This window comes from Crocodylus porosus, unplaced genomic scaffold (genome assembly GCF_001723895.1).
Source record: "Crocodylus porosus isolate Cpor-Errol unplaced genomic scaffold, CroPor_comp1, whole genome shotgun sequence".
NCBI classification, from domain to species: Eukaryota; Metazoa; Chordata; order Crocodylia; family Crocodylidae; genus Crocodylus; species Crocodylus porosus.
Genome location: NW_017728886.1, coordinates 20,507,879 through 20,535,362, shown reverse-complemented (window position 1 = coordinate 20,535,362; position 27,484 = coordinate 20,507,879). Strand labels below are relative to the sequence as shown.

General features: G+C 40.9%; 1 protein-coding gene across 5 annotated transcripts in view; it reads right to left on the bottom strand.

The window, feature by feature from the left end:
• Nucleotides 1-27,484, bottom strand: part of PFKP (phosphofructokinase, platelet) — an 86,590-nt gene that overhangs the window by 39,107 nt on the left and 19,999 nt on the right. For all 5 annotated transcript variants that reach the window (XM_019530823.1, XM_019530848.1, XM_019530814.1 and 2 more), the window contains exons 3-9: nt 16,744-16,821; nt 11,232-11,421; nt 8,953-9,118; nt 7,324-7,368; nt 7,105-7,213; nt 5,265-5,360; nt 3,256-3,348 (exon numbers count right to left, since the gene is read on the bottom strand). In XM_019530823.1, the coding sequence (XP_019386368.1) occupies nt 3,256-3,348; nt 5,265-5,360; nt 7,105-7,213; nt 7,324-7,368; nt 8,953-9,118; nt 11,232-11,421; nt 16,744-16,821 (777 nt within the window). The remainder of the gene's footprint in view (nt 1-3,255; nt 3,349-5,264; nt 5,361-7,104; nt 7,214-7,323; nt 7,369-8,952; nt 9,119-11,231; nt 11,422-16,743; nt 16,822-27,484) is intronic.

Here is a 27,484-nt window from a genome sequence, read left to right as displayed (position 1 = left end):
GCTTCCAGGGGAAGTGGTGCAGGCTCCTAGCCTGGGGACTTTCCTGCTCAGGCAGGGGGTCGGACTAGATGATCTACCTAGGTCCCTTCCGACTCTAGCTACTATGAAACTATGAAACTATGAAACTACACAGAGGTTAGATTTGGGCAACTAAGTCAGACAACATTAATGTTATTACTACGGTCACCAGGGGGATAAAGACAAAAGGGCATAGGTAAGTAAAGAGCTGGGGACCTGGGTAAAAACTTAGCAAGAGGCACCTATAATGGGAGCTTTAGAAATGTTCCCAGCAAGAGAACAGGACAGTCAGTTAGAGCCCTGAAATGTTTATATAATAATGTGAGAAGTATGGGGAACAAACAGGAAGAACTGGAGTTCCTAGTACAAACACTTCCATATTGCAAAGCATGGGGGGCTTTAATTATTAGAATATCTGCTGGGAGGGAAACACAGCAGTACACAACTAGTCCAACAAATTCCTGGAGTGTACTGGGAATAAGTTTTTAACATGGATCAAAAACTTATACCCTGACCAACTAGGAGGAAAGATCTTTTTGCCTTACTGCTCACAAACAGGGAAGACTTGGTTGAGAAAATGAAGGTGAAAAGTAACTTGGGTGACAGTGGAGTACAGTGACCATAGAGTTCAAGATCCTAAGGGGAGGAAGGAAGGAGAGCAGTAGAACTCAGAGAACTGTTGGAAAAGATCTCTTGGAGGCAAGTCTGAGGATAAAGAATTCGAGGAGCTTTTGTACAGATGCTTGTGCTGAAGTGCCGGGCACTTTTAAAAGCGCCTGGCACTGGGTACATGAAGTTGTAGAAGTGGTGAAATGCATGTCAGCGCTGAGAAAATGGCAGCAGCGCACTGTTGAACTAAAGCACACTGAAGGTGTTTTAGTTCAAAAGCCCACTACTGCCATTTTCTGCATGCTGACGCACATTTGGCCACTTATACAACCACATGCAATGCAGCGCAGTGCACAACAGCTCATTTGCAGAGCAGACTATTAACCAAGTCTGCTCTGACCTGCTGGATCTCTGGTGTGTTGCGAGATGAAAAGGTATGTGTATAAATGCCCCAGAAGAACTGGCTGTACTTTAAGGAGGCTCTTTAAGAGCACAGGAGCAAGCTAGATGGAAGAATGGGAAGTGTAATAGGAGACCAGCCCGGCTGGGCAGCAATCTCTTCAAGGAGCTGAAACTCAAAAAACAATCCTATAAAACGGGGAAACCTGATCATCTTAATAAGGAAGAGTAGAAGAGCACTGTTCCAGCATGTGGGGAGAAAATTAGGAAGGCAAAGGCACACTTTGAGATGCAGCTGGCAAGGGACATAAAAGGTAATAAAAGTCGAAAGTAAGAGGAACACCAGAGAAACTATAACTCCCTTACAGAATATGGAAAGCAATCTAGTTACAGATGATTCAGAGCAGGCTGAAGTATTTAGAGCCTTTTTAACTTCAGTGTTCACAAACAGGGGTAGCTCTCAGATGATAAATGATGTTGGCAGAAAAGATAGGGAAAGAGAGAAACAGCCTAGAGTAGTAGAAAAACAGGTTAGGAATTAGAAAAGCTGGAGTCAGGAGGGTCAGATGGGAAGCCTCCTAGGATAACGAAAAAAATGGCCAAGGATACTTTCAAATCAGCAGCACCATTGAAGGAATTGACAGAGGTAATTTTGGAGCCACTGACTGTCCTCTTTGAGAATTCCTGGAGGTTGCGAAAGGTTGTGACTGGAAAAAGACCAATATAGTGCCCATCTTTTAAGAAAGGGAAGGAGAAGGAACAAGGTTCATGCAGATCAGTCAGTCTGATCTCAATAACTGGAAAGATCATGAAGCAGGTCCTCAAATAATCTATTGTGAAGCACCTAGAGGAGAGCAAAGTGATCAGAAACAGCCAGCATGGATTCACCAAGGGCAAGTCATGCCTGTCACCTTCTCATAGAAGAAAATCAGGTTGGTCAGGCATGACTTGCCCTTGGTGAATCTGCCCTGTGGACAGGGAAGAGCAGATGTGATATACCTTTACTTTAGCAAGGCTTTTGACACCATCTCCCACAAACATTCTCATTAACAAGCTAGGAAATACAGAATAGATAAAGATACTGTAAGATGGACACACAACTAGTTGGATCACTGTACTTAATTCACTCATGAATGGCTCAATGTCTAGTTGCGAGGAGGTAGCAAGAGGGCTCCCCAGGGTCTGGGTCTGGTATTGTTTAATATCTTCATTTATGGTTTGAACAATGGGATTGAGTACACACTTCGCAAATCTGCAAATGACAGTAAGTTGCACAGAGTTGCAGATACTCCCAATAGTAGAGTTAAGATTCAAAACAACCTGAATAGATTGGAAAAAAATGGTCCACAATCAATGAAATGAGATTCCACAAGGACAAGTGCAAAGTCCTGTACTTGAGATAGAATAATTGCATGCATAAATACAGACTCAGAAGTGGTAGGCTGCAATATCGCAGAGAAGGACCTGGGGGGGTTACAATAGGCCATAAACTGAATACTAGTCAAGACTGTATTCTTGCCACAACAATATGCTATTGGATTTTGTTGCATTAATATAAATGTCACTTGCAAATTAAGGAAAGTGATTCTTCAACTCTATTTAGCACTGGCAAGATTTCACCTGGAGTACTGCATCCAGTTTTGGGCCCCACACTTAAAGAATAATGTTGACATTTTGAAAAAGGTTCAGCATAGAGCAATAAAAATGATTAAGGATCTAAAAGGCACAATTTATAAGGAAAGGTTGAAAAAAAAAAAAAAACGAGTGTTATTTAGTCAGGAGAAGAGAAGGCCATGAGAGGATTTGGTAACAACCTTCAAATACCTGAAACGCAATTACAGAGAGGACAAAGATGGGCTTTTCTCCGTGGTTGCATGGGAGAGGACTAGGAGCAATGGCCTCAAGCTGCAGCAGGGGAAATTGAGGTTGGGGATTAGGAGGAACTTTCTGACTATGAGAGTGGTCAACCACCGGGATAAGCTACCTAGAGAAATGGTCCAATCTTCATCCTTGAGAATTTTTTAAGCACAGGTTACATATACCTTTGGCATGGATGGTTTATTCAAGGATGATCCTGCCTTGACAATAATATGCTGCCTTGAGCAGGTGGCTGGACCAGATGAACTTGTGAGGTCCCTTCCAGCCTTACTTTCCTATGATCCTATTTTTGTTGAGATCTACATTTTTCCAGCATTCCTGGACAGAGAGAGGTATTAGAGGTCCACTCACCAAAATTCTATCAAATGCTGATGGTGTACCACCTCTCTGAACATGACCCAGTATAGTCACACGAGTGTCAAATCCCAGGCGCCGAACTACAAGCTGCAAACAATTTCAAAAGCAAGTGAGAAATATAAAACAGGATTAAACACAGTAGTTATATAGTATGCATACATTAGCAAAAACCTTTTTGGAAACTTTTGGCATTATGATCATGATATTAGACTATTTATCCATACATTTACACAACTACTCCCCCCCAATAATTAGATTATATATCTACACAATAATGTGGTATACTTTTTCATGTATAGAATCTAATATTTGGAGGCCTGTCTTAAAGCTTGCCCTCCCAGCACTGAGGGGGAGAAAGCAGCAGGGGTTTAAGGGGTCAGGAGGCAAGTCTTTTGTGCCCTTTGTTCCCCATGTTGAAAGAAGAAGGGTAGGGGACTCATTTTGGATTTGAGTAAATATAGCTCTTTCATCGAGATTAAGATAACCAAATCTCCAGGAACTTCCTTTAATGGAACATTTGGTTTAATAAAAACAACAAAAAAGGTTCTGAAAGCAATGCTTTATCTGCAGAGAAATATAGCTATTTTATCTGTATTTATGCACACTGTCCTCAACCTTGTAAAGTATAAACATCACAAAGATCTGGAAAAAGACTACACTGAAATAGGCTTATACATGTACAATATTAGAGCATTTTGAGGTGGCTAAAATTCAAGATGGCTTTTAGTCTTTTACAGATGTTACTACTTTTGGCTAAAACAAACAATCAAAAGGAGGTATAATACTTTGTTCTGGAAACTTTGAGCTCTACAAAACTAAAAGTGCTGACTTCGTATTCTTCTGAATAACAGCAAGAGCTGCTAGGAAGTATTATAATTAAAACGTTAAAAACATCACTGAAAGTGAAATAATTTGATATTAAATAACAGACATATGCTAACAGGTACAAACAGCTGCATGCAGCTGGGGGTTTTTTGCCTGCAGCTGAAGTGCAAGTCAAATTTTATTGAAATGGGAACATTTACCAACATTAATTGTGTTACAGTATTAGATCAGAAAGGAAGAAAAGAGAATAAAGTATGGCACACTTTCCCAGGCATTCAACTCTTGCAAGGCAGTTAGGAGATTTATCTATACTCTCACTCACTCTACAAGTTTCAGTCCCAATTGATACAGCTTCCTTGATATTTTAACAGGTTGTGGTCTGTTCAACAAGGAAGCAGTGCTTACTTCAACCAAAATTTAAAAAGTAACAACTAGTTTCTATACTTTTACTTATAATTCTAGTCAAAGTCATTTTGTATTTCATCTGAAAAAACATAATTCTGTACTGATGTATCAAGGACTGTTGCATCATTTTTGTGTTCCTCAAAAGCATCAAACTAACAGCAGTATAAAACAAAGTCTTGTAACCATACACTGGATAAAGCACAGACAATGTCATTTAAAGTTTCTTCATACCATCCTTACAGTCAATGTGTTCCAAAATCTGAAAAAAAGGATCATTTCCAAGAATGACATGTTAATTTCAGTCTAAATGCCTATTAAATCCTTGGCCTCTAATGTGAGCATTATTATTGAGATAGAAACTTAACAGACGATTAAACAACTTCTCCCAAGAACATCAACTGATAATGATTACTACTCTAAACCAAATTTTAACAGACTTTCTAGCAATCAAATAGCTGAAAACACCCACTTCATTAACTACCCTCTACTTTAAGTACATGGGCACACATGCCCAAACTTACACAAATATATATGCACATACACATTCCACTCAAAAACTCAAATAAGCCATCAGAAAAAGACCCATTTACTTTGATGACATTTGAGTTCAGGTTATAAGTCAAAGGTATAAAATATAGCTTACAAGTGCTGGAAGAGACTGTTTTATAGAAATTTCCATGGAATTTCTATTTTTATCAATAAGTAGAAAGCAAACAGCACCAATTTAGATGTAGTGCAAGTAGAAGGAGCACTACAGGGAGAACGATACTTACATCTTTAACTTGCTCTGAAGTTATGGCTTTGTTGTGAGAATCAATGGCACCTTCTGCTACAATGATAATATTCAGCCTTTTCTTTCTTGCACGGTTCTATGGGAATAAAAGCATTTGCACATTGCAAAAAGGCCAAAAACACCAATATAGTACAATTTTGAAAACAAATTTCTGTATGTTAAATTCCAAAGATAATTATAATTAAGGATTCTTCTTCTCTTATTTTCATATTCCCATATATCTTATGTATACGCAGGATTTTCCAGGGGCAAAGTGAAGTGTTCTGTGATAGGCAAAAGCCACAAATAGGCATTCAGGGCATTTATACACGTACACATTTGTCTGTTCTGATGCACCGGAAATCCAGCGTGTCAGAGCAGACTCAATTAATCGAATTGCTCTGCTTGCAAGCTGATGTGCCTGGCACTGCGTGGCATGGATTTGTATAAACGGCAAAATATACATCGACACTGAAAATGGTGGTGGTGTGGTTCTGAACTAAAACACCTTCAGTGCTGCCATTTTCTCAGCACTGACGTGCATTTCGCCATTTATACCAACGCATGCGCTGCAGTGCCAGGCACTTTTAGAAGTGCCCAGTGGTGCGGCATAAATGGGTATAAATGCCCTCAGTTTCTAACAGTAGCAATTTTCCACAGCTAGAAATGTTTCTGGGAGATGCAGTAGTACAGGCATCCAACATGCAACTACCCCTCTCCCCTGCTCCTCAGACCAGGTAATACCGGTCTGGGGAAAGCATGGGGAACAGCAGCTGCTCCAGTCCTCTCATTCCCAGTGCCTATGAGCTGAGCAGACTGACCAGCGCAGCAAAACCCCTGCCCATGTCTCACACTAGAGTCCCCAGTGTGAGAAGCAGCAGGTGGCTCTGCATCCCTTGATGTGGGGGAGGAAGGGGATCCGTCTATGGGACGGGCAGGAGCAGCTACCCCTCCATTCTTCTTCAGAACAGGGTGAACCTGGCCTGGGGAAGGTACAAGTGTTGGTCCCTGCCACTCGATTCCTCCCAGGACTAGGATGAAGCAAGCAGCAACTCCTCCCCTAATCTCCCCCCACCAACCAGGGTGACCCCAGTCTCAAGAAGGTACAGTAAGCATTTTCTCACAAATCAAGTGCTCCTGGAGCATTTATACACATACTTTTTTCTTCACAAACATGCTGATCTGCGCTGCACGCAGTTGTATAAGTGGCAAAATGCATGTCAGCGCACAGAAAATGGCAGTGGTGCGCTTTTGAATTAAAGTGTTTAAGTTCAAAAACGCGCCACTGCCATTTCCTCAAACCTGACGTACATTTTGCAGCCTTTGCAACTGCAAGTATTGCAATGCCAGGTGCTTTTCAAAGCACCTGGAGCCGTGGTGCTCGCATGTGTAAAAATGCCCCTGGTATCTGGGAGAAGTCAAAGGCAGGGAAGTATACAGGCATTTTTCTGGGACAGACTGTCTCAGGAGCAATTTCTACTGGATCAGAGATGGGTTATTTTAATTCCAGAACTGCCATTTTTTAATTCTGAGAGAAAGTGTGCAAATGCCTGTACATCTGTGGTTTCTACTGGGAAAGCTGCCCAGTAGAAATGCAATGCTCATATGTGGTCAGACAGAAAAAACAAAAACAGGTCTGTTGTGGCAATGCAAAGGGGCTGTGGCAGCCCTAGAGGGAATCACACAGTGATTCAGTTAGGCCAGAGTGCCACTGATGAAACCAGTAGCAAAAAATCTCATTGAATGGGACTTGATCTACGCTGTTTAATTGGCAGGTACTACTTCTCAGGTACAACAGTTTATTCAGCATGCTGAATGTCCAAGATGAAGTAACAAATTACCTCAGACAGCTTAAAACACATCTTATCCTCCCATCCTTCTTCTGGGGGGTATTCAGGAATGAACACCCAATCTGCACCACAAGCTAAGGCACTCACAAGAGCTAGATACCTAGTAAGCACATACAAAAAATATCCAAATAAGCAGGGAATTACGAATCTGTTTCACATTTTTTTAAAATAACATTTTTCTAGATACTAACTGGTGAAAACAGTACATACCCACAGTGTCTTCCCATAACCTCCAGAACAAAGGTCCTCTGATGGCTATAAAATAACAAAGAAACATCAATGCAATTCAAAGCACCAATCCAAATCCCACTGAAATCAATGAAATGTTAAACACTAAAAATAACACAAAGTATACCAGAAATAAAGTATTATCTCTAGTCTAATGGGACAGACAGAGAGAAGAAAAAAACAACTCAGAACAATCAATACAACTTTCCTAAAACCCTTTATGTTTTGTGGCTGCTTACATATGTTTAAAAAAAAACCACGGCGCTTTACTTTAAACTCAGTGCACTCCCGTGGCCAACCCAGCACATGCCCAGAGGAGGCATCGCATTAGCTGGACCTGGCTCGCCCAATGTCTGTATAGATTGGGTACTTTAGGGGGCATTTTTTGGTGCTTCTATTTAAGAGCTGGTTGAATCAGCTTTAGATAAAAGCACCAAAAAGTCCCGTGAAGCACCCAATCTATACAGACACTATGGAGCCAGGTCAAACTAATGTATTGCTGCTTCCATTAAAGCACTATTTTTAAAAAAAACCTCTGTAAGCAGTCATAAGACATTACCCAGACACAAGCTTTGGTCAATAAGAAATATGGTTGCCTGTTGACTACAATTTGTGACAGGAATAAAGGCAACAAATAAAACCAATATTTTTTCTCTCTCCTACATATTTAAACAACTTATTGTAGGGCTGCTTTTTTTTTTCAAAGAAACTAAGACTTCATTCAAAGTGAAATAAAATTGTAGAGGTCATAACAATGTCACTTTAAATACTGTAACATATAATTATCTTTCAGTAATTAGATGTGCTGACTATCAGATAATTAGTAAAGTAATATCATTGTCTTATTGGTCAAGAATAAAATTTAGATCAAACATTTTTTTACCTGGCAAAGGAAATATGAAGGAAGGGCCCAGCTTCTAGCACACCTGTTCTCTTGGCTATAGTTTGGTTTTCTGGCAGCAGTCCATTATTTCATGCTACTGCACACACCTCACAAATCAACCCAAATATCAACCCAAGTGACAACATAACTGAGTTCTAGCTATACATTTATTTTCACGTGGCTAGAGAGGAATCCCACTTCCCCCTCACCAATCCTCGGACTTCTTTAGTTGTAAAAGCAGAGAGCTGCTACAAAGTTTGCATTTTTATGTGGAAAGCACGTGATATATGGAGCTCTGTGCTGCTCTTCTGCATGGAAATTAGTTTCACTTTAGTTTCCTGACAATGAATATAACCCAAAGTACTTAAAAAAGGGAAAGGCTGGAGTAGAGGGGAGAAAGAAAGAATACCACTTTTAACACTAAAGTGATGGTCTGATGGATGAACTATCACATTTTTGCTTCTGGAGATATGAGGTTAAATGTAACACAGACTTGCAGTCTAATCTTTGTCCCTGGTGCATGTTTGCTCGTATTTCAAAGGCACCAGCGATTTTGGAAGTTTGGTCTGACTCACATCCTCTGATCACAAAATGCCCAGGACAGAAATAAAGCCTTGTTGCATTTTAGGACAGAAGTCACCACAGCACATTCTCTTAAGTTATCAGTTGCTTTATTTCAATGCCATTTACTTTTATACCTACCAATGTATCTTTTTTAACCAATTTACCTTTGGGCAGTGGTCATAATTGCATCCACAACTTCAATGATTCTGTGCAAGGCTGAGTCAGTTCCTATGGTCATATCAGTACCACAGAAATCATTATCAATGGACCCAACCATACCCACAATGTTGAGGTAAGCATATTTCTTAACTGCCTCTTCATCAATCTTGCCTGTAGTGAAATAACCATAAAAAAAATATTTTAACAAAAGGCAGCTCTAATGACATGAAACTGGTGGCAAATGGTATGGCATAGTTGAAAATTTTGGGTCCTTTAACCAATTTTATAGCAGAAGGAAAAAGTATTGAATATATACCTATGTGTGACCCAACAATGTAACTTGTGTATAACCTACGTAAACAAGGGACTGCAACAAGATGGCACTGCTTAAGTAATCAGTAGGCATTTTGTAAACAAAACCACACTTAACCACAAAAGTAACAAAAACAAGAAAACCCTATAAAAAAGGTAAAAAAAGCAGAAAAGAGGGAGGAGGGGTGCAAGCCATCCATAAAAAAGCAAGCAGAAAAACCTGTGAACCCCAAAGACTCCTGAGTGCTTAGCCAGCTGCAGGAAAACACTTCGTCCTCAGGACTGCGTAAGATTTATGCACAGTTTCTGTTGTTCCCTTGTCTTATGCTTATATTGTAACTTGCTATACTCAATAAATGCTCTTTTCAAAGAGCAAACAACTCTTGTCCAAGCCCATTTTCATGGCTTCAGCGCTACCACTTGGATTCTAACATTAAATGTGGGCAACAAAACAAAATTATCAGACTTGTCTGGGCCTCCTAACCCTCCCTCGCAAACAGTAGACAGGGCAGGGTGAGGGGTGAGTGGAGGGAGTGGGGCTTACAAGCTGCTGGGGGAAGGCAGTGCCAGGGGCCTAGGCTGGGGTGGGGGGGGCACAGAGCACCCCCAGCCAGCACCTGATTCTTAGCTGAAGCTGCTTCTCTGCAGCTGTGGGGGCATTGCTGCCCCCCACCCCCAGGAATTGGAGCCCCAGATCTACAGATATGAAGCTTCAGCCAGGAATTCAGGGCTGACGCTGGCGAGGAGAAACATGTTAGCTCTTCCTACTGCAGCGCAGGATCCAAAATATCTCTGGCTTGTCCTGTCCAAGCCCCAGGACCCTGAATTGCAGCTTCAGCCAGGAATTTGGAGCTAGCTCCAGGGGAGAAAATCCTGAGAGCCCAGAGTGTCCCTGCCCTGTCTTGAGCCCCAGGACACTGCACTGCAGCAGCTCTGGGAAGGGCTCATGGGATTTTCCTCCTGGAGCTAGCATTGGATTCCTGGCTGAAGCTACTGCAGTGCAAGGTCCTGGGGCTCATAAAAGGTCAAGGGAAGGGCACTTTGAACCCTGTGCTGCACTTTCTCCCCTTCAGCCAGGAATTTGGCACTGGCTGAAGGGGAGAAAGTCCTGCAAGCCCTTTCCAGAGCCACTGCAGTGCAGGGTCCAGAGTGTCCCTCCCCTCTTTTGAGCCCCGGGACCATGCGCTGCAGCAGCTCTAAGGCTCCATGCCCCCACACCTACAAAGAGGCGGCTTCAGCCAGGAATTCAGTGCTGGCTCTGTTGGCGGGCTGGGGGGAAATTCTGCAAGCTTTTCCTGAAACTGCTGCAACACAGGATCCTGGGGCTTGAGACAGAGCAGGAACAGTATGTGTTCCACCCACCAGAAATACAGGGTACACCGCTGGCACCACCTCTCCACAACAGTTTGCATGCCCTGCTCTCCCCTTTCCTCCCGCCTGCGGTGAACCCTTGAGTCCCCACCCTGCTAAGTGGGGCAAGCACACCTCCCTCCACTACATGGAGGCAGCTGACAGCTGCCTGACAGATGACAGAGCAGCGGGGTAGTGGGGAGAGGCATGTGCCTGATGGCCAATCAGGGATGGTGCAGCCATCTGGCTGCATTTGGTAATGTCCAGCAGCTGGGAGGCACGTGGGAGTAACCCCAGCTTTCTGGCCTCAGCCAGTGCAGGCTTCTGCTTGCATCCCCCAACCGAGAAGCAAATGTGAGCTCCGTGCTCTAACGGTCCAATCTATGCAGTTTAAAGAAACCTTTGTAGCTTAGATTGATTCTGCCTCAGGCCTTTTGACTGTCTGCACTTAACCAGGAAGACTGCACAAAGGAGAAAAACTTATGTGTACAGTTGGACAGTCAGCTAATTTACGTGTGCTTAATTTTGTAATCTAAATAATGTTCTATGAATGTAATTTGCTTATGTAATGATACATAATTTTCTTAAAGAGGTCTACATCTTTGAAAAGATGCAAACTTACCACCTTCTGCCAGTTCCTCTAAAAGTCCACTCCATTCTTCACGGAAGAGATTAGCACCTGTTAGGCTTCCATCCCCACCAATCACACAGAGGTTAGTGATTCCACGTTTAACAAGATTGTAAGCAGCTTGCAAACGACCTTCCCGGGTACGAAATGCCTTGCAGCGTGCACTCCCAATAACTGTTCCACCCTGGAAAAAGGAAATTAATCTAACTGAATTTACCCTCCAGATTTTCTTGGTAATGATAATTAATTTTACAATGGGTAAAACGTTAAAGAGTTCTCAAACCTGTGGGAAGTTATTTTCAAAACAGATAAATGCACATTAAGCTACATGGTAAGTAAAGAGGAACATTACAAGTACAGTAAATATGGAAACTTTTTCAAAAGAATTTCCAATAGATGCTGGATAAACTTCACTAACATACAACAGTTCTAGCTAATACTACTTATCATTCAATTTATCTGATATGAATAATTTATAATACCCAAAATAAGATAATACTATAACAGTAAAGGCCAAAGTTGAATGTGTTCACATAGTGAACTTGCACTTATAACAAGGGAGTACTGAGAAATATGCAAAACATCAACCGTGAACAGATGGGCGTAGGGCCCATACTATCGTTTACTGTAATTTTATGGAGTTCTGAGGAAGAAGTTGCAACCTACTTCATTAAGTAGGTGAGATGCTTTTCTTCAATTTCCCCATTAACTTGTGAGCCTTTGGTTAATTGTTAAAATGAACATCTATTACTCAATAAGACCTGTTCCATAATAGGCTGATGGTAATGGAAAGATTCTCATAGTCTGATAGTCTTTAGATCTACATTTTTTTATTTTCAGTAATTTGATGAGAATTTTATCCATTGACATGAGTTAGGAACTCTTTCCATAGAAGAGGAGACACAAAAATCAAAACACTTACACCTTCTCTTTCCCTATATATAACCAATACGGTACTATGTAAACACTTATTTTTTTCAACTGGAATTCACACCCCCCCTTACTCATGTACAAATACTTCAGGTGTAAAAAAATAAAGTGGTGACAAAATGATCTGTATCTTCTGCCATTACGAATTTGCTGTCCAGATTTATAGACAGCAAAATCTGCATATCTGTATTTGCATAAGCTTTCTTTCCTTGATTACCATTTTAGCTTATTTCCAACGTACTATTACCATAAGTACATAAGTTTTGCTTTTTCTTGGCAGAAAATATGAAGATTATCTCAGTTTCTTTGCCCTGTAATCTGAGTCACACACAATTCAAATTTAAGTTTGGAATTGGTTCAGATTGTCTCACCATCTCAAACAGTCTGCCTCATTCCCGGATGATTTTGTTCCAAACTATTTCTTGGCATGGTCCAACTATACATTTTGCAAGTCACAGCAAGCAGATAATGGTAAGAAAAAAGTAGACATGGAGAGAGTCTTGAAATCTGTCTCCATGAAAAGGAAGAGGAGCACAAGTCTATACTTCAAGCAGCTATAAAAGTAACCAGACACGACAGAAATAGTGTGTAAAGTGATCTACACTAAGACCTTACAAAATTAGGAAAGAGATTGTGTTAAGTGAAAGATAAGCATTCCTTCTCTTTTCAGAAGGAAAACTAAACTGGAGGAAATGAGGAGCTACTTAACGCACGTCTTGAAAAACTCTATATGTATGTTCATGTGCACATGCCACTATAGGCAACATATGTGGCAGAAGCATTCAAGCTCAGAAGAGCAACAGCACCATCCCAGGGCTCTGCAATGATACACAAACCAGAACCTGCAGGAAATTAACAGGTTCAACTGTATAAAAGAAAGGCAGACTAGCCAGTGGTAAAGCGGTTAGTTGGGAGCCTTAGAGGCTAGCCTTGACACTGACATCTTGTGTGTCCATAGACAAGTCAATTTGTCTCCCAATCTGGGACGCTTGCAAGAAATGGTCTCACTGGCCATTAGAAAAATTACTTGTAATCTACAATTCCTCTAGAACAGCGCTGTTCAATCTGTCTTCCATAGATCAAGTGAGAACCATAAAGCCTGTATCAACAACTTGCCACCCAACATCATGTCCCTGTCTGAGCTCACCAGCATATCAGCATGGTTCCTGCCAGAGCTCAGCCCAGAAAAAAACAGCCTGAGCTGTGCATGTATAGTGAACTCTCTAGCCAGAGTCCATGCCAAGAACTGGTGAGCTCAGAGAGCTCATTACACGTGGAGCTCTAGCTGTGCTTTTCTATGTAGCCACCTGCCCATTTCCAATTTTAAGGTTGGAGCAACTTGCAAAAAAAAAAAAAAATGGCTGAGCACCACTGACACCAACATTACACTAGAATGACAGATACCAGATAATGAACTGCATAGTCAAGAGTAGTGCTTGTAGAATGAAAGAGAAGTATAAACACAATTTCCTGATCCAACGACAGGGCTAAGGCTTCCCCTATAACAGAACATGCACCAGCGTGTGTTTCTGCAGTAGCAAAAAAAGTCCATCTTCAAGTGACCCCAGACTGAGAAAAATGTCTCATAGGACAGAATCCTTGATCTTCAATTCCTAGCTCAGGGTGATGTCCCTGCTGAAACTGTCCACTAGGGTGTCCTGACAAAAGATGTATAACGTTGCTCTGTCAAAAGTAAATCCAGTGAAAAATGCATTAGTTTTAGAGCCTGTCCATTTCCCTGCACTGTAGATATGATCTTGTTCCTTCCTGCCTATTGATATAAAAACGTCTGAACATGGTATGCAAAGATGTGCTGCAAGAATGCCTAGCAAATTCACTGAGCTCCATGCCACTACAGAACTTTTCTCACTGAAAATCTTAGGTTGTTCATGTTGCTCTCCTCCCTAGAAGGGAGCCATCAGTCACGGCAATCTCTCTCTCTCTTTGTATGACATTTTAGGATTGTCCATATTTTCTATGAAGTGTCCAGATGCGACTCAGGGAGGACCAAATCTTTTTTGGCAGGTCAAATCAGTCACAGTAATGTTTGAGAGCGTGTGAACGTAACTACTCTACAAGCATTTGTAAACCCCCAAAAATGAGACCAGAGCAGAGGCAGCATCTGGTAGCTTGTCACTCAAAACTAAAGACTGGCTGGAAAATATGATTCTTTCTCTAGTATATTCAGCTTTTTAGTAGTTTATCCTTTAGGATGCTCCTGAACAGTTTTAATTTTTTCATTAGCAGCTGCAACGACTAGATATGTGAGCATAGTATGTATATAGAAAAAACACTGTGTTATCTAGTAACATTTATCTATCTTCCAAGAGTTTTATAGCAGAGTTCCTCATCATCTGCAAGGTCCTTGATGGCTTTAATAATTAAACTACCTCACTGAAAGTGAACACTTAAGAGAGTATCTTTATCTTAACTGTCTCCCTGGGGATTTGAGACACATGTTTCATATGGTATTGGCAGCTGTTGAAATAATCTATAAATGGGGCTGCTGAAGAAACTATCACTTTGTCAGGACAACAACAGTTTGAGGCCTGTCCATTCCTCCACCTCAACATCTACATCAGGAAAGTATTCTTGTATTGAATGTAAGGATTAAAGATGAAGGAGAAGCCTCTGAGGCCAAGAATGAATATCTTGACTCTGGACAGTGGTACTGGTCTCCATGCTCCCTCATAGCCATGGTAGTCTGCTGGGAAATGGACACTAAACCCAAACCATGGGGTGTGCACTCTGAGTATGGGGCTGATACTACCACTCCCCACATATTAACAGAAGTTCAGCACTGAGCCTAAGTGACCAAGTACTAGGCACAGGTTCCATGCCAGGGCCAGTGCTAGTAGCCCTGATGTTTTGTGAGCCAGTGCCACCAAAGCCAATGAAGCTGGATCCTGATTTCATCACAGACTCACTGTGCATTGTGAAGTATCACCAGTCTTACTGGAAAGTAGGACAGGATGGAAAGAGGACACTACTGTGTGTCATATCTTGGTGAAAGTGTGGGTCTTAGAGCCAGACTTCTCAGTACCAAAGAAGTTTGCTATAGAGTGTCAATGCTGAAGCATCTGAGTACCAATGGAAATTTCAAGGTGCTTGTCATCCTTCTGATTATGCAGCATGGGAGGTGTCGTAAATCAGGTTTTAGTGCTTCTGCCTCTGACCTTTATTGAGAGCTGCATGGGGCCAAGAATTCTCAGAAGAGGATGGGCAAAGGGAAGGCGAGGAATCAGGAATTCTGGAACAGTGATCTTATTCTCAAGCCCTCCAAGTCTGGCCACTCCAGAGGTCTTCTTTAAAGGGAGATGGTTTAAAGCAGCAGAGGTAGTTGACATGCCGGTCAGTATCAGGAACAGCTCTATCATGTGTGACAGAGCTTGAAGCCAGGCAACCCAGAGGAAGCAATGCTGAGGCTTCAGTGAAAGGATAGTGAGAGGAAAAGCAGTGAAGCCTACTCGTCTCGACTAAGCACATAGTACAGGTCAAACTTGGTCATAGAAACACAGAAACCTGAAGAGGGGAGGTTAAAAAAAAAAAAAAATAGAACACAACTAACAACAAGACCTAAAAACTAGAACACAACTTACAAGATAAATAACGAGTTTAAAGGATGAGCTGTAAGGCAAATACCACAGACTAAAGCAAACAACAGAAGCTCCATCATGAAGCAAGGGTGGCTGAGAGGGACTGAGGAATGGAAAGTTTACATCCCCCATTTATACCCACAGGGAAACTAGAAAGGGGACCAGGGAATAAGCAAACAAGTTCAAGTGTTTAAGATGCATGTGTAACCCACAGCAGAATGCTAATATGGATCCATACTTGAATGAGAAAGAAAATGTACATGTTCCCTTAAAATTCAATAATATTATATTGAATAGAGACAGCAAAGTAAAATTAAAATCAAATAAAGGAAAATAGATCAGCCTGGCAGAAACATCCTACATTTCTTTGTTAGTTAGAATCATAGCTATTTAAAGAAAAATACAGCAGAGAGTAAAGCAGTACAATTGCCATACAATGACCTAGTTATAAAGGGCTCATCTGAGTTTTCACTTATAATACAATCATACCACATCTTTTTGTATATACATTTTTTTAAAAGTGTTTACTGTTTTTTGTTGAGCAGTTTCCATACCATCATGTAAAAAAATAAACTAGCATTTAACTTATGAAGTAGTCATTGTATTATTCAGGCTTCTGGGGCCCTATTCTCCTTACTTGTTTATTAAATACAAAATGACTCCTGATGTCCCTTTTTTAAAATATAAAAAGACTCCTAAATATATATTTAGAAGCCTAATCTTAGGCACCTAATTTTGAACATCTGGAGACTGGAGTTTGTGCACCCCAGTGTGATACACCTTAAAGAGAACATATTTCAAAAAAGTATTGTGTATTCATCTCCTGTAAAACCTGACTTTTCAAAGATGTCACAAGGTGGGTATCTAGAAAGCGAGGAGGTTAAACTCACTGACTACTTTTGAAATTATTAGCTATGATCTTTAAGCTAAAACTTGCCGGTTAATTTAAAATGAAAATGTATATTTCTGATGGTACTTACCACTTGCAGGATACTTGATACGCTTTCCCAAGAGACTTCAACAATGTTGTCGCCTCCATCAACCATACCCTGGTAACCCTGAGACAAGAAAAAGTATTGTAGTGACTTTGTAAAAGTAACCCAAAATTAACTAAAATTGTAATTACTTCAAAGTTATATTTAGACTAACAAGCTCTTTAGAATAGGATGGTCTTTTTGTCTGCTGTTTGTATATCACCTAAAAAATGAGTTCTGGTCCATAATGGTAGCTCCTAAACACCACTGAGGAAAAAGGACCTTTGAGAGCCATCTTATAAATATTTGGGGACACCAAATTCATGTAATGACCAACAAAAGTGTGTTTATTGTGCTATGTCATATTCTCAGGCATTTAAAACCACCTCAGTTCCAACAGCCTTGAAGGCTGAACCATGAAAATGAAGAAAACTTCAATCACCCCTCCAGCTTATGACAAAAGTATTATTCCTTTCCCATGGTCTTCAATGCCATCTGAAAACCCAAACCTAGAGAGTGGCTGGCCATGTATCAGAAACTACCTGGAATAGGTCTATGGTTTCACAGTGGCCAAGAAATTTCGAGCTCAACCAAAGAAATCATCATTCATGTTGAAAATTAAGTTATTTATCATGATCAATCTCTGTAAAGCCAAGGCCGCAGTAGTTATGAGATGCACAATCAGTTTAACTGGCTGATCAGCAGTACACAGGGCAGGCCATGAACCAAAATAAACAGGAATCTTTTGAGTATTATTACCCTCTGCAATGACAGTAACATGCGTTTGTCTGTACAGCACAAACTGGATAATTGAGGAGATCCCTTCCAGTCTCGTATTCTATTGTGCATCTTATATAAATCTTTCCCCTTGTAATTTTTTTAACTTCTTCTAGATCAGGTAATCCTTTTCTTGTACTACTTAATAAGTTTGTGAAACACAGACAGCACAGTATAGCCAACATTTTCTATTTACCTTTAAAAGAGCACAAAGTAAAGTTATGATGTGTACAATTTCTCTGGAAGTTCATTGCTTAACACTCCCTCAAAAGTGTAATTAAATTCAGCTCATTACTACTACTTCTCCTGAGGGCTTTTAAAAATTAATTTTCTAACCAGCTCCTTTATTGTCTATTATTTCCTTTCTAGTTCTTTTCTGCAAAATAACATTATTTTCTTTTAAGAATACAATCATCCTCAGACCTCTTGATCACATCCTGTTTCTTACCATATTTTCCCAACTTTGTGATGCAATGCAATATTTATATTCAGTTTCAACACCAGTTACCACAGAAACAGTTCCACTTTTTTATAGATTTACAGTTTTGAAGGGCCAGTTGTTGCTATGAACCTTGTCCATTTCCTTGCGTAAATTTGCCAGTTTTAAGACGAGTGGAAAGCATATGTTTTCTCTCACCGGTTCCACACCACCTATCATATTTACTTTGCTTGAAGCAAAGGCATTTCAAAATTGAAAGAAAAAAAATCTAATGATCTCTGTATTCAAGTTTTGGTTTAGTAAATAAAACTATATCACCGCAGCTACTTTATAAACAGGATATTGGAAAACATTCCTACAACTCAGGTTTCTCTCCTCTCCCAATAAGACTCAGAAAACAGAAGAAAATATCAGTCAATATCATTTCTAAAAATATTAGGGATTTATTTAAAATCCACCAAAAAATGACCTAAAACTTCTTAATAAACTTGGGACAAGAAACCAAATATCAGTACACAAAATCCATCTGTATTAATAAATACAATGAAAATCTTTTACAACTTATTGTTATAGTAGCTGGCATCCAGCTAATGCTTACTCCTTTCTGTATCTTAGGAATACTGCCAGCCACCCAACCATCAGCCATCCGAGCACCTCTTACATAAAATCAACAGGAACGGCAGAGTCCCTAGCACACTTCATGAAATCTTTAGAATTTCTCCCTTTTGCAGTAAAAACTTTTGTCTTTGTTGTGCTTTTTTAAACATTTATTTTGCATTTTATATCTGTATTATATCTGTATTACTTCAAAAGTTTTAAAAGAGAGAGGTCAGGTTTCTGTCTGTTTGTTTTTTGGTGGGGGCACAGGGAACTTTTTTTTTAATCCATTGACATCAGTCGCAAGAGTCTGATTTCAGCTGGGTAAGATTAAAGCCAAAGTGAATGTCGTGGGATTAAACTGCATTTTAAGGAAGGTGAGCTTTGCTCTACCTCTGACAAAAATTAGCTGCCAAGGATGGGTTTGAGGATAAGAATCAAATGAGAGATTCGTATTTGTCCCCTTAGCATATATATGTATTAGGATATAGTATCCAGTTATATGAGCATATATTATTTTTCCACAGCATACCAGTGCCTGTAGTGGTTTCGCAAAGCGGAAAGAAGACTTAAAGGTATGCCATCAACTATAAATCTTGCTTGCCCTCACTTTTGAGTTGAATTAACTTTGAAGTTTAAATAATGTTCCTTTAATACAAGGTTTTGTTTTTTGTTCATTTGGTCTGTCTGTTTAATGTGATTTTAATAAGTGTTCTGGACAACAAAATCACACAGTAGTGATTTTGCATATATGCAAGCTCACATCCATTTTTATCTTTTATTGATTTAGTTTTCATGAAGTAGGAATTGAATTGTTTGAACAAGCTGATAGAAATGTTAACTGCTACACCTTTAAAACATGTTTCCATTTCCTATTTTGGAAATGTCAGTTAGACATAACATCTCTCCCTCATTCCTCCAAGAGTGCTACACAAGAACAAGTACTTCATTCCTCTAATGAAAGAAGCCCACTTACAAAAAGCCATGCTACATGTCAGATGAATAATGGCAGGCCTTAAGAAAGACCTCCTGTGGTCCTTGTTTGTCAAAATAAATAGTGATGTGAATCAGGCACAGAACCTGCAACTTTTAACAGCATTTAGGCTAGCTTCCTATTGAACAACTAAGACATATTTATTCATTCGTCTCTGAGTTTGAACTGTGCAGATATGGGGTTTTTTTTGGTAGTGCATGTCATTTCCTATTTGTACAGCATGGAGCACAATGGGATACCAACTGAGTTGGGCCTCTAGGTGCAACCAAAATCACGAAGATTAAATTTAGAAAAAGATTTAAATGACCATTTTTACTCAAATACAAGATGAACTTGAATTTAAGATGACACCCCAATAATCAGATGGTGCCTATCACTCCCTACTCACAACCCCCTCACCTCAGCTTAGCCAGCACCCCTCACTCCCAACCACAGCCCCCTGCCCCCCCCACAGCCCTGCCAGATGGGGCCCCCAGCTGCCAGGGCTATGAAGCCAGGGACCAGGGTCCACAGCCCCCTGCCCCCTAGCAGGGCCTGAGCCCCAGCTGCTGCCCATGGGAGGTGGTGGCTGCTGCAGTGGAGCAGAGCCTGGCTCCTCCTCCCCCACAGGTGGCACAGCCAGAGCGGAGTCCATGGGACTAGTGTGAGGGAAGTGGACTGCTTGCTGTGGACTTGGTTTCGCTGCCCTGATGCCCTCCCCCTGAGGCCTCCGCAGCCCAACGGGTGGGACTAGGCACAGCAGGTTAGAGCGAAGTGAAGAAGCTCAGTGCCACCACCACAAGCCCTGCACTGCCACGGCAAGGTGCACCCTGCCCGACTAGCAGCAGCAGGGGTGGTGGCCCAGAATTGTGCTTCCTGCTGCTGCTGGGCAGGGGCGGGGGGGCCTTGCCTTGGCGGTGCGGGGCTTGCAGTGGTGGCATCGAGCTTCTCCGCCCAGCCCCACTCTGACCTGCTGTGCCAGGTCCCACCTAGGAGGGAAGCAGGGTGGGGAGCCCCAAGCCCATAGAAGGCAGCCCACACCTGCCTCTGTCCCAGGGACAAATCTGGGGGTAAATGCCCCCTGTGCTTTCCCGGGGACTGCTCACAGCAGCAGGGAGGCAGCCCTGTCATTGCTCCCCCCAAGACAAGCTGCCCACAGCTCCATCCCGTTCTCTGCCTGAGCCCTGTGGCTGCACATGCCAGCCCTGCACATGGGCCCCAAGCCCCATGTAACGCCCTGACTGGGCAGCAGCCCCAGCCCCAGCCCTGCCCAACTCACTTGCTCCCTCACTATGGGCGCCTCAATCCCCTCACCAGACTTACCTGTGGAAGCTGCTCTCCAGGCTGCCTGGCAGCCATGTGATGTGTACATGTGCACATGTACATGGCACCCTCTGCGGATCACCCCTCTCCTGCTCCCCGCAGCCCCTTACAGACTGGAACTGTGCCAGCCTACATGGGAAAACCCACTGTTTCCCACATTATTTTCCTTTAAAGGAGAAAATCAAGGTTTTACTGTGTTTTTCCATGGCAAACGGAAAACCCGGATCCCTGATTATTGCATATAGCAGTTTGAACTTGTGTTTGTCCTATTCTGAAATGCTGTTTTATACACTGGATGATATTTACACACCTTAGAATGCTATCCTCACATTCACATTTCCACTATTCCTTTGTGCTGCATAAATAGAAGACATGGAAAATGACAGAATATAAGAAATGATACATATCTTATAAAATTAACACTGAACATTACATTATCACTATTTTCTGCTGAGAGAAAATGCTGTAATTCCTAGATCTATATTATTCTGCTACCCAGAATACATTTCTATGGTACCCTACAAGCTGTCAAAAATTCATTTACAACCCATTTCTTTGTACCAATCACTGAAATTTTATTCTTGGGAAACAGAAAAATAGGCGTGAAAATGAAAGTATTTTAATCACTGCTGTGTCATTCTTCTAGTTACGCACAGTCGAAGTATCTAACACGTGACATATGCTTAAGGCCACATACAGACATTCAGTTTCTCTTGGAAGAGTTGCTGCTCTCCCAGAAGAAACCATTATTATACGGATGATTAAGTTTTTTCTTCCAGGACAAGAATGGCCACTCCAGGAGAAAAAATAACCTGGAAACAACCAGGGTTAAATCACTTCTGGAGAATTTCTCTCAGGAGACAAAATGTCTCTACTCGTTTTCTTTTGAGAGAAGCCATAGCACAGTTCTCCAGCATCCCAGGGTGCTGTTCTCCTCCCCCCTTCCCCACCCCGAGCTCCCAGAAGACAATCTGTTGCTTGCTGAACTCTGCTGCTCAAGCCAAGCAGGAAGGAAAATACGCTTTTCGGGGCGCCACATATTAATGTCTGCTCAGGCTCTTCATGTAAGTTTTTGTACCACAAAAACAAACCGAGGAGAATCCTTCCAGATCCTTTGATCACATATAAGCAACTTTACACAGCTAAATCATGTATGGTTAACAAACATACCATACCAGAGGGAAAAAACCATGAGACAAACTACATCTGAAAGACTATTCAAAGTTAAAATAGCTCACCAGCTAATTTAGGAATAGGTTATTACTGGGTCCTACACAGCTTTGCAAATGAGTAAGGCACAACCCATAGTACCTTCTGTAACCACAAGAAGCCACTATCATTTCATTTAGGCACTGAGGGGCAGCAGGAGCTGCATGCCAATGGTCTCTCTACAAGAAGGATGTAAGTTGGACAAGAAGTGGATGGAGCTGTCTGGGTGACAGCTGTTCATTGCCTTTGGCAATAAAAAAAAATGCAGCATGTTCTTTCCACTACAAAAATAATGAGTTCTGGTGCAGTTCTCTCAAAGGGCACCTCTAAGACACAATAACTCAGAAAACCTCTTCTTGAAGAGACAAAACTAGTTACTACCGCTTGCCCAGGGTTAAACCTAAACGTCCATTGTAGCTCTACTGTCTTTGTTTTTTTCTTAAATCAGTTCATCTTGCCAACTGGTGCATGCATGAGAGCCAGTTTAGAAAAACTTGGAAGAACACAGGGTTCAAATTATAATTATGTCAATGGCAGACGCACTATAAATAAACTTGGAATAACAAGAGCTTTGTATGAAACACTGTAGAAGACTGATTAAATATAATGAAAGCTTTTGATAATCAAAATGCTCTGACATTCTTTAATTATTTAAGCACTGACCACATGACATCTATTTTATACTAGTTCCGGGTTTGTAAAGTGGGATTTCATCTAAAAGTTAGTTTTTTCTCAAATGCTTCAAACCAACACAGGGCATGTCTACACGTCACACTACAGTGGCGTAGCAACACACTATGTCACCGTATAGCATGGTACAGCAACACAATGATCACGTCTACACAATTGCCAGTTATGTCGCTGTAGCAGTGCACTCCCCATGTATAGTCTACCATGACAGTAACGTAGCGGTGAAATCTATCTGTGCAGTAACAGCCCGTACTGTGCCATGCTTTAGTACTTCCAAAAGGAAGTACTGAAGCACAGTTCCATAGCAACATCGCTGTAGACATGCCCAGTGTCACGATTGCCACATTATTCTTAACTCTAAATCACAGGACATCTATACATTTCAAAAGAAGCAGGAAGATGTCACTCAAAGGAAAACCTTAACTCAGCTTCATAAGGAGGTTACCTCCAACACATTGGTGCAATAGGCACATGGAAAGAAAAAAACCTCCTGGACTTCGGAAATGTTACACTCCTTCCATTCTACATTCAACACTTAAGGGGTCATTACATGTTACATGCACCACATGTTAACTGCACTTAAAATTCTAGCATCTAAGCATTCAAGCAGGATAATACGTGCCAAGAGCTTTCGCAACATAGTAGAGTTACGCCTTGTCAAGGGAGAAGCATCTCCCAATCATATTAAGTATCATGCATTGCCTTAACATGGGACTGCTTCACAGAGATCATATGATTGATTGCAATCCCAGGGGTGGAACCCACAACAGCTCCAGCCCTAAGACCACACAGGAGTCTCCAACTGGCTCTGGTGAGATTCTAGGCCTGAGGCTGAAAATCAGGTGATTTTCAGGTCTCATGCCTGGGACCACACCGGATTCTTCAGCTGGCTGAGGTGTGGTACTACAAACTATATTTGGATTATAGTAAGCATTAATATGAAACCGCTCAGAAAACTTCCCACGTCTTATTAATGCTGACTATGATCGAAATATAACACATATGAAGTGTCCCATGTAACGAGGCTCTTTGTAAGGAATCAGGCTGGGGTAGTAAAAGAGCAGAGGGTAGTAAAACACTGGAACAGGTTACCCAGAGAGGATGTGGAATCTCCATCCTTGGCTAGACAAAGCCTTGGCTGGGATGATCTAGTTGGGGAGGGTCCTGCTTTGAGAAGGGGGTTGGACTAGATGACCTCCTCAGATCCCTTACAACCTTAATTTTCTATGATTCTATAGGGTTAGTTGTCTGGTAATCACATGCTTTAGGGCTTCTCCTGGTCATCAGTTAGGAGCAGAAAGGAATTTCTTCCCATTGATGAATGCTGCTGGCTCCTGGAGCTGAGCAGGTATTGAGACACTAGTCACAGCTAAGACTGACGTTCCTGCCCATACATAGAACACTGAGAGATTTCTGCCTAGAGAATCTTGTTTTTCTGATCGGGATCATACCAATCTCCAAATGTGGTGTGGTATGTTATGGGGTGATATTGGTGTTTCACATATCAAGCCTTGTACTTGTTAGGGAAGGTTTGAAGTGACAATTTTGAGCAATCCTCTGGTAAATGACTTCTTACATGAACTGAACTGAACTCAGTGACCCAGGAGGCCCCTTACAGTCCTATATTCCTAACTCTAAATCAAAAGAGAAAGAGCAGAGTGCAGCTTTGGTTAGCCTGGCCTACAGTTGAGCATAGGGGTGATGATAATTAGCAGATACTCTGAGATCCATATGGAATAGGGTATACTTATAAATTTTGAGAAAAACCTCACCTCTTGTTCTCAATTTCTAGGAGGAAAGCATATGAAAAAGAATATACTGACCCTTTCCTGGGATGGCATACCAGACTGTAGTATTTTATTTATACAGTTATTCTCTTTTAATTAGTGGGCTCATCTGACAATTGCTAGTGCTCAGGAAAACAAAGAAACCATTTTACTGATTACAAAACACATAGAATGATGGCCATGGTGGAAACTTTCCCACGGAGTTCTGCCAACATACACCCTCATGCTAGCTGTTTGTGAAAAACTGCCAATCAAAATGAATTATACAAAGTTCTGTAATTTAGACATATGGGCAAGCATTCACTGGGGATTATGTTGTCCAGTCTTCTAGGCTAGGGACTGAAATTACACATAAACTGGTAAAAGTGATTGGAAACCCGTTCAAATCTATAACACAACAGAAGTCCAGTGTGTACAACCTGGTTTCAAAATAGCCCAAACCAGTTTAAGATAAATCTGGATGGATACAGTATCAGACTTTACTGATTTAGGGTAAATTGGTTTACTGAACTTCTGTCCCAGATCCCCTCCAGCTTCAAGTTAACTCACAGTCCCCCAGCATCCCAAGATGCTTTGCACTTCCCCCTGCAACTCCTCACATAGGGTGGAAAGGCTAGCCTTGACCCAAGCTGTCTGCTCCAGGTGAGCAGGGAGGTGTTCTCTAGCACCCCCAGCTTATGGCCTGGGCCACTGCAGTCATGTGGCTACATTTGCAGAATCAAAAGTGAATGTCTGTTCACTTGCTCATAGGTTCAATCTGCACAGTTTAGACTAATCTGTGAAGACTGAAACAATTTAGGCTTGAGCTTTTTGACTGTCTGTACTTAGCCCTAAGGTGTAGTCACTGAGTTATAAGGTTTTAAAAACCTCAGAACCTCTCACTATGTACTTTGCACAACTGATGCTTAACGAGCCTAAAATTTTTCACTTAATCCCAGTTAATGAATACAGAAATTTTACTTCTGGTATTCAGAAGTTAATTCCTAACATAACCTCTTGAAACAGTCTGGTGCTTTTAAATATATTTCTAACTCATCGTGCTACAGCTCTGTTCCTTTTTTCCCCTCTCCTTTTTATTCTCTCAGTTTCTCTAGCAGTTTCCGTATGAACCATTTGAGTTTCAAAGAACTATGAAATATATACTGAAGTATGCACAGACACTAAAGTGTCAAAGTCATTAGAATTCTCAGATAATTCACCTGCATTTTGGAATGCTTTTTTTGAACATGGTCACTTTCAAAACTGTGCTTATTTAAACTGCTGTGTTCTGTATTTAACAAAGGTTCCTAAATGCATAATTCACTGGACTATTAAAACCAAAAAGGGCAGCAGATATGCAAAGGCACATTTACCACTGGGCAATATACAGTATCACAGAACAATGACATGACTGGAGTCTTTAGATTCTATTGTAATAACATATAAAAGTAAAACCAGTTAATATTACCGCTCTTAGCATTTGTTTCCAAAGCACTGAAAAATATGTAGTAGTTGAATTCCGTTCCTTAAAAGCATACCTTTATGCATGCAGCTATGAAAGAAAAAGTGACTTCATGTTTAAATAAAAAAAAAAAAAAGACGACGCAGTGCCTCAACAATGTGGAGGCTACTTGCACTCCAGTCTTGAATGAGTTAGATTAAAAACAAATTCCTTTCCCACAATCACATCCCCTACTTAAAATGCATCACAGGTCTATTTGTCCCAGATCTAGACAAATGTAAACAAGATAGACTGTTCCTATGTAGTGGAATCACTGCTCAACCTGAACAGTGGCCACATTGTTTTTACATCAATATTCACCTCACAATTTCTGTATGGTTATGTCAGCAAATTGTAGCAACTTGCACATGATTATCTCCAATTCCCCTTTTGAGCTGAATTCTCTTAGAAAGCATTGGGAAAACTACAAACTAAAAAACCATCAGCCACTATCCATTTATGTGGATTAAACGGTCTGGTAAAAAATACTTTTAATTTTCTTGCAAATGTATTGCAACAAGGTAGTCAAACAGAATATGCCAAAAAAAAGTGAAGGGAAGTTCTTTGAACAATTTTGCTGCAACAGTAAATAAAAGTTACTATCCACAAAAAAACCCATCTTAGAATGACTCTGTAACAGAATAGCAATATTGACATAGCTTGTCTTGCTAACAGTTACTGACTCTGGTAAGAAGCGGTTAAGTGCATTTTGTTGAATCACCAAATCAGATGGTTTGTTGTCCCACACAGCTATAAGGAAGTGGAAATGTTCTTCTAAAGGAGAGGATATAAGGACTAGTTACCCTACACTTTAAAGAGACTTAAACTAAATACTTATGTCCTACATTTTTGTAAATAAGGTCAAGGTTCTACTCTCAGAAATGATGTTAGAGCTTTTGTATGCCATGTCTTTATTGCTAAACCCCTTGGAGCATGGAGAAAGGAGCTCAAACGGAACATGCATCTATCTCACTGATTTTCAGCTTTATTTTTGGCCTCTCCTTTTCACTGTAGCCTAGAATGAGTTTAACACACCCCATACACACAGAAGCACCACGATCAAGCTAGTACACAGGAATGTTAAGACACCTTTGCAGACTGATGTTTCAGTTGCACAGTGTAACTTTTGGTCATAGTTCAGGATCTGGCCCTAAGCCCTAAAAACCCAACTTCTCGGTTCTTTCCTATTTGCTCTGTCATCTTGATGCAGGACCCTATTCTTTCTTCACACCAGCTACTCCAGCAAGTCATATAGTTTGGGATTATAAACCAAACAGACGGGTTAATTTCCAAACTGGAATATATTATTAAAGGAATATATTAATATTATAGGAATATATATTTCCAAATGGAAATATATATTTTGTTTATTTTATATATAAGTTACTCTAAATACTGGCTATGTTAAAATATATAAAAATATATATTTTATAATTCTAATATTATAAAAGCCTAAATCTGTCTGTCTGTCC